Source organism: Eimeria maxima, genomic scaffold (genome assembly GCF_000499605.1).
Source record: "Eimeria maxima Weybridge genomic scaffold, Emw_scaff48, whole genome shotgun sequence".
NCBI lineage: Eukaryota > Apicomplexa > Conoidasida > Eucoccidiorida > Eimeriidae > Eimeria > Eimeria maxima.
Window position 1 is genome coordinate 54,946 of NW_013566537.1, and position 16,737 is coordinate 71,682.

At 50.3% G+C, this 16,737-nt stretch overlaps 3 protein-coding genes across 3 annotated transcripts; all 3 read right to left on the bottom strand.

Moving 5' to 3' along the window:
* Nucleotides 1-1,677: 1,677 nt before the first annotated feature.
* Nucleotides 1,678-2,334, bottom strand: EMWEY_00007900 (hypothetical protein; the record flags this gene model as incomplete). Its single annotated transcript, XM_013481982.1, has 1 exon — nt 1,678-2,334. One exon carries the CDS (start codon nt 2,332-2,334, stop codon nt 1,678-1,680), a length of 657 nt encoding a protein of 218 aa, XP_013337436.1.
* A 3,831-nt stretch (nt 2,335-6,165) lies between these two features.
* Nucleotides 6,166-11,185, bottom strand: EMWEY_00007910 (Pro-epidermal growth factor, related; the record flags this gene model as incomplete). The annotated part of the gene is made up of 9 exons (XM_013481983.1): nt 6,166-6,513; nt 6,665-6,923; nt 7,069-7,179; nt 7,824-7,888; nt 8,743-8,812; nt 8,967-9,211; nt 9,317-9,691; nt 10,095-10,706; nt 10,844-11,185. 9 exons carry the CDS (start codon nt 11,183-11,185, stop codon nt 6,166-6,168), a joined length of 2,427 nt encoding a protein of 808 aa, XP_013337437.1.
* Nucleotides 11,186-11,371: 186 nt separating this feature from the next.
* On the bottom strand, nt 11,372-16,282 carry EMWEY_00007920 (Extacellular protein with a signal peptide, clostripain like caspase/hemoglobinase domain, notch domain and 2 EGF domains, related; the record flags this gene model as incomplete). Its single annotated transcript, XM_013481984.1, has 6 exons — nt 11,372-11,863; nt 12,200-12,652; nt 12,940-13,129; nt 13,550-13,734; nt 14,053-15,986; nt 16,186-16,282. The coding sequence occupies 6 exons, from the start codon at nt 16,280-16,282 to the stop codon at nt 11,372-11,374; spliced, it is 3,351 nt and encodes a 1,116-aa protein (XP_013337438.1).
* Nucleotides 16,283-16,737: the final 455 nt, after the last annotated feature.

Consider the following 16,737-nt stretch of genomic DNA (forward strand, 5'->3'; position numbering starts at 1 on the left):
ACGATCCAGCACGGTGCTCATCTACGGTACATCGGATCTCTGCTTCTTTTAATCTGTTTTTTAGTACTTTCTGTGACCTCTTGGGAGGTCCTTTGTGTGCCGCATTGTCGATGCCAGTTTTCACCTCGGTGTAGTCTATGTCCACGGAGACAGAGAACAAATCTGCAAAAGTCAGAGGGGTTTGAATTCGAAAGCGGGCATATGTATCTGCAATTGAGATATATACTAGACGCTATATATTAATTTGGTAGTGTTTAGATTGAAATACACAATATACTTCGTTTTTGCGCATTCCATGTTCAATGAATTCCTCCAGGGTAGGACCCCACACGAGGGATTGGCCTTCTTTTGAGAGGAGCGGTGTTGGGATTGTGTCAGAATATGATACACCGACGAGGACCATCCGTGAATATCAGGCTATTTTCAACCGAGTCCCTTCCATCAGAGCGCTGGTCTCCTTGCCAGCTTTGACATTGACATTGTTGGCGGTCGTACACTTGCTGTTGAGTTGTTTTAGAAACGAGCGCATTGGTCGCTCAGTGAACATAGCTGTCAGATCACTTGCAGAAGGGGATAGACCATGTCGGATGACAGCTCCCGACTCTGATGATTATTACGGAGGGGAAGATGACCAGTGGATTGGGCAATATGATGAACCTTCAGAACAACCCCTTCCTGACGCTGAAGCTGATTCACTCTCATATCATTGGGCGATAGACCAAGCACAGCCTTCAACATGGCCGACACAAAGTACTACAGTTAAAGGTCGTGCCTCCGATGACCCGCGACTTGGAAGAGCGGAGGAGCCTTCCTTTCAACCCTTTCTGGAGGAATGGTCTACTGCGCATGTGCCTTTGTATACAAGAGGATTTGTTCAGCAACAGAGTTGGCTGTCCGATGGAAGGGACGAAAACGGAGCAACTTCTAGTCCAGGTCCTCCTACAGAAGGTGCATTGGGGCAATGGTTTCCTCAACGGCAGCACAAAAGGCAGCCTACTTGGAGGGCAGAAGTTGGGTTGGAACGCGGACAATTACCAGAAGCACTTTCGAAGAAGCTTGTAAGATTTTTCCGTCGGTCAGTAGGTACTATTGGGAAATGTAGAGATCTTTTGTACAAATTGGCCTCGCCGCATGCTCAATATCTGACGTGGATGATACTGAGACTAACAACATTTGACATGGCTGCTCTCACCCGCATTCCAAGCACCATAGTGCCTCATAGAATTGCGTTGGGCAGTAACATTCGTGCCCTTGCCAATGAACTGTATTTATACAGCCAGAGGATCGCGAACCCTATGTTCCTTCGCGAAATCCCAATTTTTGTTGAAATTATCGAAGGCATTCGAGATGCACGGGGGGTAGACGTAGAGTCTGCGCAAATTCAAAAGGTCATAACCCATTTGGAGACGAATTTGGCAGTGAGCAATACTGCACAGAAGTACTACACGGCTGTGGTGGAGGGATTACAATATTTGGCACAGGCGGGTCCTGTAGAACATGCAGGACACTTGGTGCGCCAGCAGCTTCAGGTGCTCGAAGGGCTGTGCACTGTGCGATCAATTCAGCTATGCCGACAAAGACGAACTCGAAAGCTAATCTTCGATTTGCAGATTTCAAAAGGGTCCCGGCCACTAATTGATATTATGCTTACCCCGGAGCACGCGCTCACGCTGCCAACTAATGAGACATGTTGGGAGCTCGATAATGCTGTTGCGAATGCTGGAGGTATATTCGTTCCCGCTCAGAAAGGCCCCCAACTCGGGCCAACGCCGGTTCAGCAGGTGCAAACAAGGCGTCCACAGGAACGCCTGCAAGAGATTCCAGACACCTACAGGTCAACGCCACGTAATCGTTGGCGTGTCCCTGGCCATCAGTTTCCGCCTTCACTGCAGGGCCAAAATCTGTCCATGCCCGTGAGGGGAAAATCTGCGCATGTATCTGCCGGACCAGCTGAGTCTGTGGCCCAGGAGGAGTCCCAACAGGGCCACTCCAGTACATCGTCAGTGAGTCTGTCCTCTTCGGCAAAACCGAAGTTCGATACGGATGCTGGTATTGGTGGACATATTCCTGTTTCCCCTCAGCAAAGCCCCTATCTCGGGCCAACGCCGGTTCAGCAGGTGCAAACAAGGCGTCCACAGGAACGCCTGCAAGAGATTCCAGACACCTACAGGTCAACGCCACGTAATCGTTGGCGTGTCCCTGGCCATCAGTTTCCGCCTTCACTGCAGGGCCAAAATCTGTCCATGCCCGTGAGGGGAAAATCTGCGCATGTATCTGCCGGACCAGCTGAGTCTGTGGCCCAGGAGGAGTCCCAACAGGGCCACTACAGTACATCGTCAGCGAGTCTGTCGTCTTCGACAGGTGGGAGGAGGTGGAGCAGCCAGCGGCATAAACCTACACGTGCTAAGCATAGTGAACGTCAATTGCCACATCGGAGCCCTCCTCCGTCGTAAGCAGGTTGGGCAGAAAACACTAATTCATGCAAGAGTGGCTTTTCCTGAAATCGCCGGAGTACGGTTAGTGGCTGGTGTACACTTCATTTTCGTCCGTGCCCCTCATCTTGTGGAGGGTATTTCTCAAGCTTTTCTCTTATCTGGGGTCCTTCTCCACAGCTTCATCTTCCATGTAGGCCGATATACAGTTGGGATCTCCGAGGGTCTGTTTGCGGCTGTTAGGGGTAGAGAGAAGAATATGGGCTTTTCTTAGGTATTCTACCGTTAACCAATATATACACAACTGGCCAAATCTGTTGCCTGGCCTGCTGGATAAAGCAACCACTGGCAATCCCAAGCATTCACAATTTTGCTATGGAGCAAAGTGCCACATGGCAACTTTCGAACCTGCCTGGGCTGGTTTCTGTGGGCTTTCACGCGCAGTGAGGTCCTGGCGAGACACGGGGAATCCCCGTTCGGTGCGTTGCAGTTATGCATACCGGAAGAGATCGACAACGCCAAGACTAGCTGTCCCCACTTCGTAGACTGAAATGCTGAACGACTCTGCTAACCTTTCAACGTTTGTGGAATGCAGGAAAGAGGAAGGACTGCTTTGTTTCATTTAAACAAAGGAGGGATATGCTTCGTTTTTCGCCATGAGGGTTTGTTGTATCAGTGCTCAGACACCGCATGAGATTTTGCTAGAATACTGCATAACCATTGTTTCTCCATCTTGCATAGGAGTCTTTAATGCGACGACCTTGCCAGCAGGTTGTTCAGATGATTCGGAAGTAGCACGGTGGGCCTGCGGATTTGGCGGTCGTTGGATTGCGGGCTTATGCAATACAGGTAGTGCTGCCCGCCGCAGCACTACCTGTATAGCAAAAGCCCGCAATCGGATCGGAGCTTAGCGTCCCACGAACAAAATGTGGCTCCTGGAGGCAATGTTTGATTGTTATATATGATATTACGGCCGGCAAGCTAACCTTCAGGGCCGGTTCCTTGGCTTTCACGCTTTTGCACTCAGCCACAAAATTTGTCACGCTGAGACTCCGGATGGACTGGGCAACTGATAGAAACAACGGCAGTGCAGACCGTATCCTTGCATCGCATGCCGAGAATCAAAACAAAAAAATGTTTCCAAAGGGGCTTTGGTAAGGTTGTTGCATACGAGTTGTTAGGGTTCTGGGCTATGTGAATCGGGAATCGGCTTCGAAAACAACAGGCTGCCACAGGACTGACGGTAGAGTACATGCCAACAAACCTGGAACGTGGTCAAGTTGCATGCTGGAGTGTGCCCACGTGCCATGGACCTAAGGGTCGGTAGAGCAACGCTGTGTAGAGGATGGCGACTACTGCTACTGGCTACTACTGCCATGCCACACACTGTGGGGGAGCTTGCCCCCGGGCGCCACAGGACATAGCCGTGTGATCTTATAACACCGTGCAGAAGCTCATTCCCTCAGTCTAGTCACAACATTCTTTGGGACATTCCACCTGTCCAATATAGGCGCAGGGCTTGTCAGCTGCAGATGCACTTGCAAACATCAGAGGATTGTCTGGCGCACCTTCCCCCATCCTTAATCCACATTCTAGGAAACAGCGGCAAATTGATTCAGATGCAATTCTCACACGGAATAGTTTAAAAGCGAGCTCTTCGCTGATACGGTATCTTCTTGTGCATCACGTAACAAGCAAAACAAGTGGCAGTCTGCCGGCGACTCTATCCCGAACCGCTAATGCTTTTCTCTCCCAAGAAATTTCCCCTCACACCGTGCAAACAGTTCGTGACTCGTATGGCTTAGTTTGTTCTCATCACTTTTGAAGCGCCCTTGCCATCCTTGTTGTGGTTCAAAAAGCGTGGTTGCGCCTGTCCACCAGATTGTCTTGACTAGCATTTTGTGAACAGGATAAACCACACTGTCATCGCTAGATTCCGCCAGCATCTCTGTAGTCCCGTCGATAGAGCGGAAGCATAGGGTTTGTGGCCTTCGACGATGAGTCAAATGTGGATTATGGTTTGTTTCGTACCCTGCGGGTACGGACGATAGACAATAGCAAGCAAGAGCTACATGTTGCATGGAGACGATGACACTCTGCGACATCCTGTAGCGTTTCTAACTCGCTGGCAAACTCCAGTTACTAATTTCTATCCCATGGTCCTAAATCCCTTCCTTCAACATGGCTGCAATGCCCTCATGAGTTTCTAGCATCCTACGCGGCAAGCGATGCCTTGGCTAGCAGGAAAGCAATGCCAAAATATCTACAAGGGCGGGGAAACTTTGGGTGCTTTCCCCAGTGCGCTAGGTACGGCTGCCCTATCTACGAACTAAGTTCCTCTATACGACGAAACTTGTGCGCCTTCCAAGTCCCAAGTACACTGCTTTTCCAGGTTAAGTACATATTTTCTCTAGTGCGACATATCCGAAGTTATTCGTAACAACATCCTATAATCTGACATCCTCCTGGACTCACGCGTCGGCTACTGGTGTCCACACGCGACATACCAGATCGCGTCATGGAGGCATATGCGTCTGGGTGTAAGAATTAGTCTGTACTTTACTCTGAAAAATGCTTGCAGCCGAGGGCCTATTTTTCGGCAGTAATCGTGAGCGTATCTGAAACGTTGGCTTCCACTGGTTGATTGCAACTCGAAGTAGCCTGCTAGCAGCTTAAGCAAGCCGTTGCTTCGTCAGACACTTCTGTAGTCTACTCCAGGCAATCAAATGCCGCATGTACATTTGAATACCTGGGCGTCTGTGGTTTGCCAACGAGGACGTTCACCGGAATGAACCAAAGCCGACCTCAACTAAAACGCTTCGCACTCCAGGATTGCCATGCTTCGCCCGCAGGTGACGCGAACTAAATCAGGGAACATAGCCGTGAGCAGCAACGGATTGGAGGACCATTGGCTGGGGGCTCCTTGCAACAAGCGCAGAGTTTAGTCATCAGTAGGGCACATTGTTGCACGGAGTTCAACTTGCATCGGGCGTGAAGCGAGAGCGTGCATCCAGTTGGAAGTACTGCATATCACAGGTAGCGGTTCTCGAACCAATCCTGCTTCTGCAGCTGGTCATAAGTGATTTTGCCTATGGGGTGAAACAAATGCTTCGTGTGGACGTTTAGCACCTGAAAGACCTACGGTTGATCTAAAACGGGCGGCGCAACGCAACAATAGCTGCCTCTCGCCTAGCTGACCTGCCCATACATAAGGCAAGACAACGGGCTTATTCACAGCAAATTGCATGCTGTTGGTACCGTTTTGCTCAGATCAAGTCGGTTAGCCAGCCAAGCAAGACTAGAATGCATCCGGAATGGACAGCAGATAAGCAACGCAACCCTAATGCAGATGCCTACACAATACAGCAAACGTTCGTGACAATGTCGGGGGGACAGGAAATGTCGGTGTGCGTCCACACCTTTTTATTGCCCGTCGTATACCCATGGCCACAGCCGTCACGCATATAAGCAACAACAGCAGCTCCACTGCTGCAATTAGCTCCCGCGGAATTGCGTCTTTGAGCCAGTCAGGCAACCAGTCAGTCAGGAATGCAAGCAGTTCAAACTTTTGTTTCGCTGCTGAACGGTCGAAGAAGGTGTACCTCTCTTTAAGAAAATCACACAGGTGCACGCAACAGAGATGCTCACCACTGTAGCGCTGCCACTGGAACAAAACTTGTGTCTGGGTGTGTACAACTAGGGTTGGGCATACCGATCAAACATATATATTTCCTTACTCACCGATCGTTGTGTACGACGCATACTCCCCAAATGGCCCAGTCCTGAGAGACGACAGTGGCTCCGCCAGCTGTTCCTGAAGAGCCAGAAGAACTTCAGCTGCTGTAAGCTGCCTTAAGTTGTCTGATCCATCTAGATACGATGGCCCGTCGCCTGTTGGAGGGTGGATCCGAATTGTAGCATTGATGCTTCCTTCGCACATGTTATGGACCTCAATGCGCTTTCGATCACCTAGAGCTGGGATTGCCTGCAGAGCGAAAGGCCGGTCCTCCGGTTTTTTTTTTCGAGCCACACATATGTAGGTCATGGATTTCAGAGCTTTCGATGGCCCTTCAAGATTTCTCTGACGACAGAGACGAATATTCAGGGGAATTTATTTCTGTCTTCAGATTCGGACAACAATTTCTCGTTTGTCGGTGGGAGCCCGTGTACGTTAACTAGTGGATAAGGCTTCATATCATTTATGGCGTGACAAGATGAAAGCCTTAGCTTACCTGTAATATCGCATCGATCAACGCCTCTTTAAGCATGTCCTTCCCTCCAGCAGCTGCAATGGTTTTCTGATAGTCCATGGCAATAGAAATCTCCGCCTCAGCTGTGGAGGGGCTGGCAACGCACTGACGGCCGTCGCCTTCGTAGCCATCAACGCAACTACAAAAGTATCCTCCGCTGGTGTTGACGCAGGTTGCAACAGACGGAGGTGCGCAGCTTGCAAGGCCATTGGAGCATTCGTCAACATCAACACAGCCTCCGCTGTTCAGCCGCAGACAGCGACGAGGGCTCTTTCCATTCAAGTATTACCTTTTCACTAGCATATGCCTCTCCGCTCTTCCGCATCGTGCGAGCCACACTGTATATATGCAGTTCTTGGTTTTTGAGTGCAGCATGCAACTCTTACCTCTCCATCGTGTACCCTTCGCGGCAGCCGCATGATCCATCATCCAGGCAGTGGAGCGAAGGAGGGCATAGTGGTCGGTTGTTCTGGTCTACGCAAAGACGTTCTGGAGGGCTGTGAAAACCAAGGAAGCAAGGTGCCACGTGTCGTGTGGCTGCACCGTTGAAGTCTCACTCCGCGTCGGTGTACGAAAACTTGTGAAAAGCAGCATAAGGATGCAGTCATCGTGCTTCATTCCACCGCCGGCAAAGGTCGTGAACTGCATAGGTTCCGTACCTGTGGTTGTGGTTGCTGAGCCTGAAGGTACATCATAACGTTTCACTCCCATGTTACCCCCTGGTGTGATGTGTTCCTCTTTCCCAAATTGGAGGCACCCCTGCACTGGCACAAGTGATATCGTCCTTTAAACTGTTTTGTTTCGAAAATATGTGTTGTTGGCTACACTGAAATGGTGCTTTCCTCTAGTATGCAGTGTATTCCTAGGCCATGGCTATGCCTGGAAAATACAAATCGGCTAACTCAAGGTGCGGACGTACATGCAAACATCCCTGCCGTCGCCGGTGTATCCAGGCTGTTGCATGATACACAAAAACAGAATATAAATGTGTAAAGTGTGACCGCATGCGTACTATATATGTTTTTGTTTTTTTCCAAACCCAGAAATTGTTGCTTTCACGGACGAGTTGTGTGTCACATATCTACTCTTTCAGTGCTTGTGTTTCCCGCAACAGGAAAAACAGAGACAGCAGGGTGCGTACTTTGCATATGCATCTATAACTGCCTTTCGTATTGATGCAAACGGCCTTGCTGTGGCATACTGCTCCTGCGAAGACTTCACACTCGTTGATATCTTCGCAGGTGGTTCCATCTCCAGTGTAGCCTTTGGGGCACCTGTACGGTTAATGCATATGGCAAAATTAGGGAAGTCTCGTTGGGATATGATGAATCACAGTCCAGAAATTCCCGGTCAAATAAACGATTACCAAGCACGCCTTCTGCGTCCAGCTTCAATGGCGTGGGTTACTTGAGTCCATTCAAGACTCACCTACACACGTAGCGCCCTCTTGGTCCTTCCCATATAGTTGCTACTAGAGGTGATTCCTGATGAAGTGAGCAAGGATCGGCACGAAAATAGAACTCTCGATTATATACAATTTTGATGCGTGCTGTCAATATCCAAAGGCCAGAACAGTGTGGCAGACGACACAAAAATATGCGGACCAGGTTTTACTCCCTATGGGTTGTCGCAAGCTCCATGTCAGTGCTGCACTATAATACAACGCTACAATTGGCAGGGTTCGCCAGAAATAGATGGGGGGCTGCGCAGGGTCAGCTTGTGACATCTTGCCTGAGAGCTGGGCTTCATGGTGATCGTTTCTGCTTCCTCTCGTCTGGCTCCACGAACTCCCATTTTTTCCTTTGGGTGCTCCTTAGGCATTCGGATCCCTCTCCCATCAGTAGGATCGTCATACGCTTCACAGAGAGCTATTTGAGAACATCGATTTCCCACGCATGCTCCTTTGGGCTACAGTTAGAGACAGGTCGAGCCACGCATAAATAGAAGCATTAGAGCACACCTGGACCGCTTATTAGTAGATTCACGTCCTACCTACGTTTCTACACAGTAATGCAAGCATGAAGCGGTTCTGTGAATGAACAGGTGTTGGTGTTTCTCACTTCTTGTTGCTCGAGAAGCTGTTCTGCAGCAGGATTACGGTGGGGGCAGTCGCCTCGGTCAAAGCCGTATCTGCGGCAAGCCAACCATGTCAAGCGCGCGGAAAAGATGATACCCGTATTGCCAATGGATGTATGATGCAAAAATGCCCAGTGTGTCTTCACAGTTAAAGCTGCTTGCTGAGGAGTCGAGATGCAGCGAGGAAGTTTCCCCTCAGAATACTTACATTCCAGTGTCACACAACTCATCGCATATGCCGTCTCCAAGCCAGTGAGACTGGCAGCCGGAAGGCGACGAAAAAATACTGGAGGTCTCGGTTGTGCTTGGCATAAAGTCGCCGAAGAAAAGCGAATGCGCTACCGATTCCCAAATGCTTTGGTGTGCAAGCGCTTTCGGTTCAACCAGCGGCACTGAGCTGGCTGCGACGGCTCTCTGGTCGAGTATGTCTTGCAGAATAAATCCAACAACCGACTGTATAAGAATAAGCGTAAATGAGCACTTTACTTACTAAATGAGCGACTTACACGGTCACTCGCGGCAGTCCTACTCTACTAAACCATGCTTAGCAATTCGTACCCTTTGTTCTTGACCGTTGGCGAAACGGGATTTGGCTCGATGATCGCGAAGTATTGTTGATATACTAGCCGGCTGGAGGAATAGTTTGCCAACGTCAGATTCTACGTTCCAGAAGAAAGTCACATCTCCGACAGACTCCTCAAGGACGACAGCTGTGACGTTCTCCGGTGGAATCTCGCGGCTTTGCTCCCCTCCAAAGTTCACGCCATTTGTGCCAGTCTCCTCAGAGGGTGAGGGACCGCTAAAACCTGTACCTTTCCCAGAACTCAATGCAGAGAGCTTCTTACTTATGATATGGCTTGCATTTTGTTGCTGTGCCTTCTCGATGCCAGCTGCACCCCGTTTGCCGTGTTTCTGTGACTCCCCGTCTCCTTTCTGCACAGGCGAACATGTGCGTTACACATAAAACGCGGCGTTTTTCGTCAGATAGATAGCGCTTTTAGCTCACACGGCGCTATGGGTACTCTCCATGAGCAGGTTAGGCAGAGCATACGACTTTCCGGGGGATAGAGGAGCCTCCTTCGGTGTCGTCGTAAGGTAGTGCCATTCTGCGGAGGCGATGCTCTATTGGAACCAGTAAGCCTCCTCTTGACCGCGGCCACTCCGTTGTTTGCTCATTCTCTACCACGTAAAGGGCCTGTGCAATTCAATAATTACATGTGTTGCCCTGGAGAAGTTCTTGCACGAGGGCAGTAAGTACGTCCAACCTACCGGAGAACGCATGATGCACCGGGTACTACCTAGCGGTTAGAGGCGCAGTAGGGCAGCTGTTCCTCACCAGCTCGCTCGACGCTGCTTGCCCTTCATCCCAAGAGGCCAGAAGGAATGCTCTTGCTCCACATTGGCGCTTGTTTTCTTCCCGCCTTTGAGGCTCTCGTCCTAGACGCTCGTGGATCAACCAGGACGGCGAACCAACTCTCTTGCTGGATAGGTGACGTAGATTAAGATATTCTAAAGAGTCATGACTTCTCTCTGTCGATGCATACCCAGACTCGGGCTTTCGGCTGTTGGAAGCCGTCTTAGCTGTAGTTTCTAATGTGATTTCAGGCTTCTGTGGCAGACTGTCGGGAATGCCGATGCCGCCGTTATTTGTTGATGGCATACCCAGTGGGAGAACAAGTTTAGAGAGGACGCGACGCCTCCCAAGCGTTTCCTCAGAATCTGGGGACTCGGTGGAAAAATAGCGGAGGCCCTGAAGAGCGCGCCTCTCAAAACCAGAAGTTCCCGTCTGCCTCTTTCCTGTGTGTCCGTCTGCAGTGAGAATGGTTGCCAAACCGGTTTGAACTCTCTCGGGCCTATCCAGAGTCTCTGTGTGTAATACAGTGTCTTTCAAACATTCAGCATCCAGTGCATCTTTGAAGAATAGGAAGGGGAAGCTAAACGTCGTTGCCTAAGGCACGACACAGCACAGCAGGCGACATGAGGCTGTGAGGCAACAGTTATACCGGCAAAACACAATTGGAACCCCAAGGGGAACATACTCAAACCCTCGCCCCCACCAGTGCAAAATTTCTGTAACAGGCCTACTCTCCCTTGTCCAAGTCGGGACGACTCTGAGCCTTCTTGCATCGCAACAACAACTGCTTCTACGCTACCAGAACTTCCTCGCCTTTGGCTTTGGGGTCGGGGGTCTTTCAGTACGTCGTCGAAGTCCAGCTGTTGCTTCAGAATCCATACGTGGGTATTCCACCAACCCTGAACTACGGTAAATTCTCGAAGAGCGGCAACTTCTTCTGCTTCTTCTCGTCGTGCATGTAAGCCGTTCTTGCCAGATGCATCTTCTGAGCCACTATTAACGCGTTGGACATCGATGGGAACTTCTCCGAAATTTAGCGGAACGGAAGATGTCTTCACCTCTGCATCTGTCATAGTTGCTTGAGCTGTGCTCGTTATAATTATGTCAGGATGATTACCTTTGAGGGCACTTGCTGCAAATCCTGTGGTTGGGGTGACACAGAAAAAGGCGCCGGAATCACACTATGAGGCTACATTCAAAAAGGAACGTGCCTTTATTATGTTAGTGAGTGGGCGAATACGGGGGCCAGCTGCTTTGCCTTAATTGCACCAGGACGCATCCACCATATCCTGATATGCTCTGTCCATATATCCTTCGAAAATCACAGTGTCTGCAGACTGCAAAGAGGTATGCTGGATGTATTCCGCGTATGCCAGTTGGCTAGTGCCCAACTCTAACGGGGCGCACAAAACTGAAGGGCAGGGCAACGCACCTCTGAACATCATTGCTGAGACAACGGTGGCTGGGACCACAGCTGAAATTCCGATAGTTGCCAGTGAATCCTTTTCGGGAAGTGGCTTGAGAACTCGGCTGCAGAGAACGCCGAACCACTGAGGAGCTTCTGCGGCATGGTGGGGCAACGGGCTTGCACCGTCCCGTCCTATTACTCCAGAGCCTCCCCATGGAGAGTAGCAGACACTGCCCTTTCGATTTGACAGCACGGATGTAACGAATGAAGAAAACTTTGTGCGGATGGTGCTGGTGTAACGGCGAGCCCAGCTGCCTGCACTTCGGTGCGCTTTACAATTGACCTGCATATGCATATGCAAATCGACATTTCTGTTCATCGACAGCAGTTCATATAGCCTTTGAAAAATGAGCTGCTTTCTGTTTGGTTGACGGCTGCAGTCTCATGACACGGTTTGTTAGGCCCATCATGGAGGCACATGACCAATCGAAGTTAATTATATCTAGCTGAACCATTAAGCAGCACCGGGAGAACAAACTAGTCTGAACAGGGTACAGACTGGTCTTTCAGATTCATATGAAAGAGAACGAATGGCATTTGGAACACACATGTGCACCCAGGAGAAGAAAAATGCACAGATGCGTATGGTACTCTAGTGCTTCATACGATCAAGGCTCACCGCCATGTTTGGATCGGGGAAGTATATGCTAAGTCCACCATATCTGCCGGGTTCCCTGCTACCAACCTCCGCCACAATCATTTTTCTGAAGAGGACCCGCGCCGCCACAACCTTATCCGTCAAGGCTCTTTGCGCAGCACCAAGGGCATTAACTGTGTGTACTTGTTGAGTCCATTGCTGTAGTAGTCGGTTCTGAGTTATTAGTGGGTTGGTCGGCTTCTTTAAATCGTCAAGAGCCCATGGCGCTACGTTATCCTGTCTACGGGATTGAAGGGTGATCCTTCCCATATCATGTTCGTCGCTAGCAAACTGCTGCAAGAGGCTCGCGAGGAAATCGTTCAAATCGTAACAGCTACATAGACCCAGCATTTGGCACCCCCTAATGCTGAAGGTCTGCGAAAGGGCTCGCCTTACCCGACGTGTGATGTTGCTTCCCCCGCAGGAATACAGACCCTGATCCAGATGAAAGCCATCCACAGATACGGCGAGCAAATTACCCAGCAGAGGTTCCAAAAACAAACGCACACAGGTCTCTACCAGATGGCCGACAAGAGTATGACGCTATTTGCGCCTGACGCCGTGGCTGTGTTTGGCTCTTAAATGTGAAGATTAATGGAAACTTCAGCATAGGTCTAGCTTTCCCCACTTCTTATGGGGACAAAACATTCGATACGTCCTAGGGAACAAAATAATTCTGCTATATACTATACAGGATACAGCAAAATCCATTCACGCCGCACCTCTAACAACTCTTCAAACTTCTTTTTGAACTCATTGAATGCCCGCACTTCGATTAGAGCAAGTGTCAGAGCATTTGACGAAGGTGGATGAAGGCCATAACTCGTAACGAACCTTGTGCCGTACTCGAATGCTGTAGCCGTCCGGTAAGGAGGTGGTGGCTTGCGGATCAGAGAGGTTGGGTCCATGGATCTGTCAGGCAAGTTGAGGAGTGATAAATTCACCCAAGAAAAATTCCGGACCGGTAGTCTCAGTGTTCTCCAATAGAACGCAAATCACAATGAGCCAGGGCTTATCAGCTGGGTCCCCTCTCAAAGAGTCTACGTATAGGTAAGTTAGGCAATAGACTTGCCTGTAGTTCCATCCATGGCCAGGTTCATTTTCCTCGCTAGCAAGGAAGAAATGTGTCAATGGAGCGAGGGCTTCCAAGACATCGTACGAACCCATGAGACAGGCATCGAAGCCAAGGAGTGAAAGGCGAAAAGAGCGATCTACCTTTCCTAGTTTACTTCGTGATATGCCACTGCAAAAGATGTTCCAAACACCTAGCAGAGAAAATAACAACTAATTGTGAGCCACAAGGAAGCTCCCCTTTATGGAACAGGGACTTACGTCTTTAGTCCAACAGCAATGTCGTGGATGCTCATAGGTTGGTTGTTTGGGTTGCTTTCGTCGTCGCCAAACCCTGCCCAGGCTGATCCGTGATTCCAAAGAATTACCGCATAGTGCCTCGATGGAAATATGTCAAGGAACCGCGTCACTGCAGTCCCCAAAACTCCAGGATCATTCATGTCTACCTAAAGAACAAAAAGCGCAGCGAATGTGAGAAGCGTTTGGATTCGCGTCAACACCCATCTTGCACGTGTAACGGCCTACTACTGTAGTGTAGAATAGGTTGCCGAGGGACGCTGATAATTAACCTGCTGTTACAGTGTGCTATAACAAAACACGTTTACGTCGAAGGTCCCCACAGCCCAACACAAGGCTGACTTGAGAAGCCCAGATTTTTCAGGCTGCTACTCCACCATCCCGTTGCTGGTGACTCTATGACGCTGTTAGTCACGAAAGCCTATTTTTGTAGGGTGAAGCCTGGCCCTTATGGGTTGCTTTCTCACCTCTCCAAGGCTGCGGAGGAGCAGCCATTCCCGCCTACCATCTTGCAAGTGGACCCGTAGCAATTCGAATGCCATTTGAGCATTCAACTCAACTTCACTTGTACCAGGTAGTTGTTTGACACCTTCACCTAGAATTGAATACTCCAACTCAGGACACGCATGTACCGTCCCCATATCTGTCGAACTCTTCTGGCTGCTCCGGTCTATTAGAACTACCAGGTAGAGGTCTTCGAGGGCCTCTTGGGAAGTCAATCCGCTCAGCGCGGAACCGCCGACGGGTAAAGGGGGGGTGCCTCTCCCTCGCAGGGCAGCCCGCGCATGCCGTTTCACTATTTCACCTCTCCATGGGTGCAACATCTCTTCCAAGTCCAGCAAGGCGGACTCTTCCAAGTTATTGTCTGCATGAACAAACATGAGCTGAGACCAGGCGCGAATTGGCATGTCGCCAATTTTGCGGGGCAAGGATTCACAGAGAGAACGTCGCGGAAGGAAAGATGGGCCCTTTCTAGTTGGTCCCTTCTCCAATGAGGCTGCCACCTTTGGATCCCCTGTGCGGCGGGCAGCAGGTACGGAAGAGGCAACACTGACTATAGCCTGGAGAAGAGCAGTAAAGCCGTTTGTATCCTCCTCATTCGAGGTAGTTTTTGTGGTTTCTTGTACTCCTAGTGACTCCTCAATGACGCTCTGCTGTTGCAATCCGGTCATAGGTAATTCCTCATCGGAGCGCCTTAGATCTAGACAGCGCCCCGTGCCGTCTCTATAGAGTGGATGAAAAACATGGCGTGATCCTTTGCAAGCTAGGCAATTATCTGGCTTTCCACGGCAGCAGTCCGCACGACAGACAGAACACGTTGGGTGACAGTGGCTCGCTTTTCTGGAGCTCAACGTGCCACCAAATGGCCACCATGGTGCTCCCGAATTCGCCACTGTGCCCAAGCCCGGGGAGACGCATTCCAACTCTGTGGCCTCGTCGCTGTCGTCCCCAAATTCTAACGGAATGCAATAACCACTACCATCCCGATGGGCGGCTACGAGGGCATAATATTGCACTTCCGGGAACTGTGGGTCAATGATGTCGAGGCGAAGGCTATCAGTGGATGAAGAAAGGCGCCTAGGCTTTGGTGGCAGGTAGGGGTAGGGCAGTTGGTTAGGGCATGCGCGGCAGCGGTCGCGACCGGGCTCTTGGCAGCTTTGACAGCTCTTGTGGCACGGGCCATTCCAAGAGTATGCGGCTGCACCTCCTGAATTAAACCTACTGCCTGCAATTACCCTCTCTGTAGCCAAACGGCGAGCCCACTTTGTGTCTAACTGGGGGAGGCCAGCTGGATGAACAAAATTATGAAATAGCCTGGCATGCAAAACTGGCCCTGGAGGTTTGACAGGAGCCGAAACGTGAGATTTCAAGTTTGACTGGTGTTCTAGATATTCTTCCTGTGCCAAGAGAGTTTTTGACATAGATTCTGTGTCCACAGCTCCTGAGTTTTCAACGGATATGTATGTGGGAGGGAAAGTGTTTTTGGCGGCTGTATTCTGCTGATGCACTGGCAGACCACATGGCGCCACCATCACATCTCCCAGGGTCCAACATCGGCAGGAGGGTATTGCTGCCTTGGGAAGATAACTTTCAAAAAAGTTGGCGGACTCGCGTATTTCATCCCAATTAGCAGACTGAAGGAGGCTTGCTTCATTGAGTTCCTCCGTAGGCTCCGCAGTAACACAGTAAGATCGAGGTACAAAACAGAAGTCAGTCGACTCCACTGTTAGTCCCAGGGAACATGTTGATCCTTGCATGGCAGCATAGCGCAACCCCGTGCAAGCACATAGTGGTAAACTGTAGTGCCCAGCCTTTGGAAGGGACAGCAGTAATACATCTTTGGTTGAACCAGTCGGGTTTGCCCCAGCCAGCGTCGTCTCTACTGTGAGAGAATGCACAGCTGAGCAGACACAGTCAAACACTCACACGCGTTGCGCGGTAGGTGCAGGGGAATCGGGGGATGAAAAACCTTTGATGAAGGGTAAGAAACCTTTGCTATGCCACCTTCGCGGTGTTGCCCCTTGCTCGCATTGACACCGCAACGCAACAGTAGTCAAGGAAGGCTGCCAGTGCTGTTGAATGTATGTTGCTTGGCGTACCTTCTGCGGAGTTGTTGAGCAATGCTGAGCAGAGGAAATACCGAAGAATAACGACAAAAACGGTAAGGTCTGGAGAACGGCTCGCCCCGTCCGACATCCTCCTACAGAGCTTCCTGTAGTTGAGTAAAGAAAAACTACTATGGTTGGTGCAGCTTCATGAGAGGCAGGCGTATTAATGTGAACAAGAAGGTCAAGACTGGCATTGGAGTTGCTCTTGAACACTACAGGGCTGTCTAGCCCTGAGTCAGCGCAATCCAGAGAAAACCGACAACAGTACCACCGGAAGAGTTGGTTGAGCAGGCTCAGTGCAACTATCCTAATAGAGTGGCTGCTATTAATGGCAGCTTAACAGCGACAACTTCCAGCTCGCCGACGGGAGACTCTGCCAGCCACAGCTCTAAGAAGGTGGAGGAACAGCTTGTACTAATAGCAGAAATCCTGCACAAGACAGTGTAATATGTGCTGAGCTGCTCATTGAGGGGAGCTCGGTGGGTTTCCGTCCCCGAATAACAGGTTAGCTGGGGATGGGATTGCAGGTGACCCTCATCATGA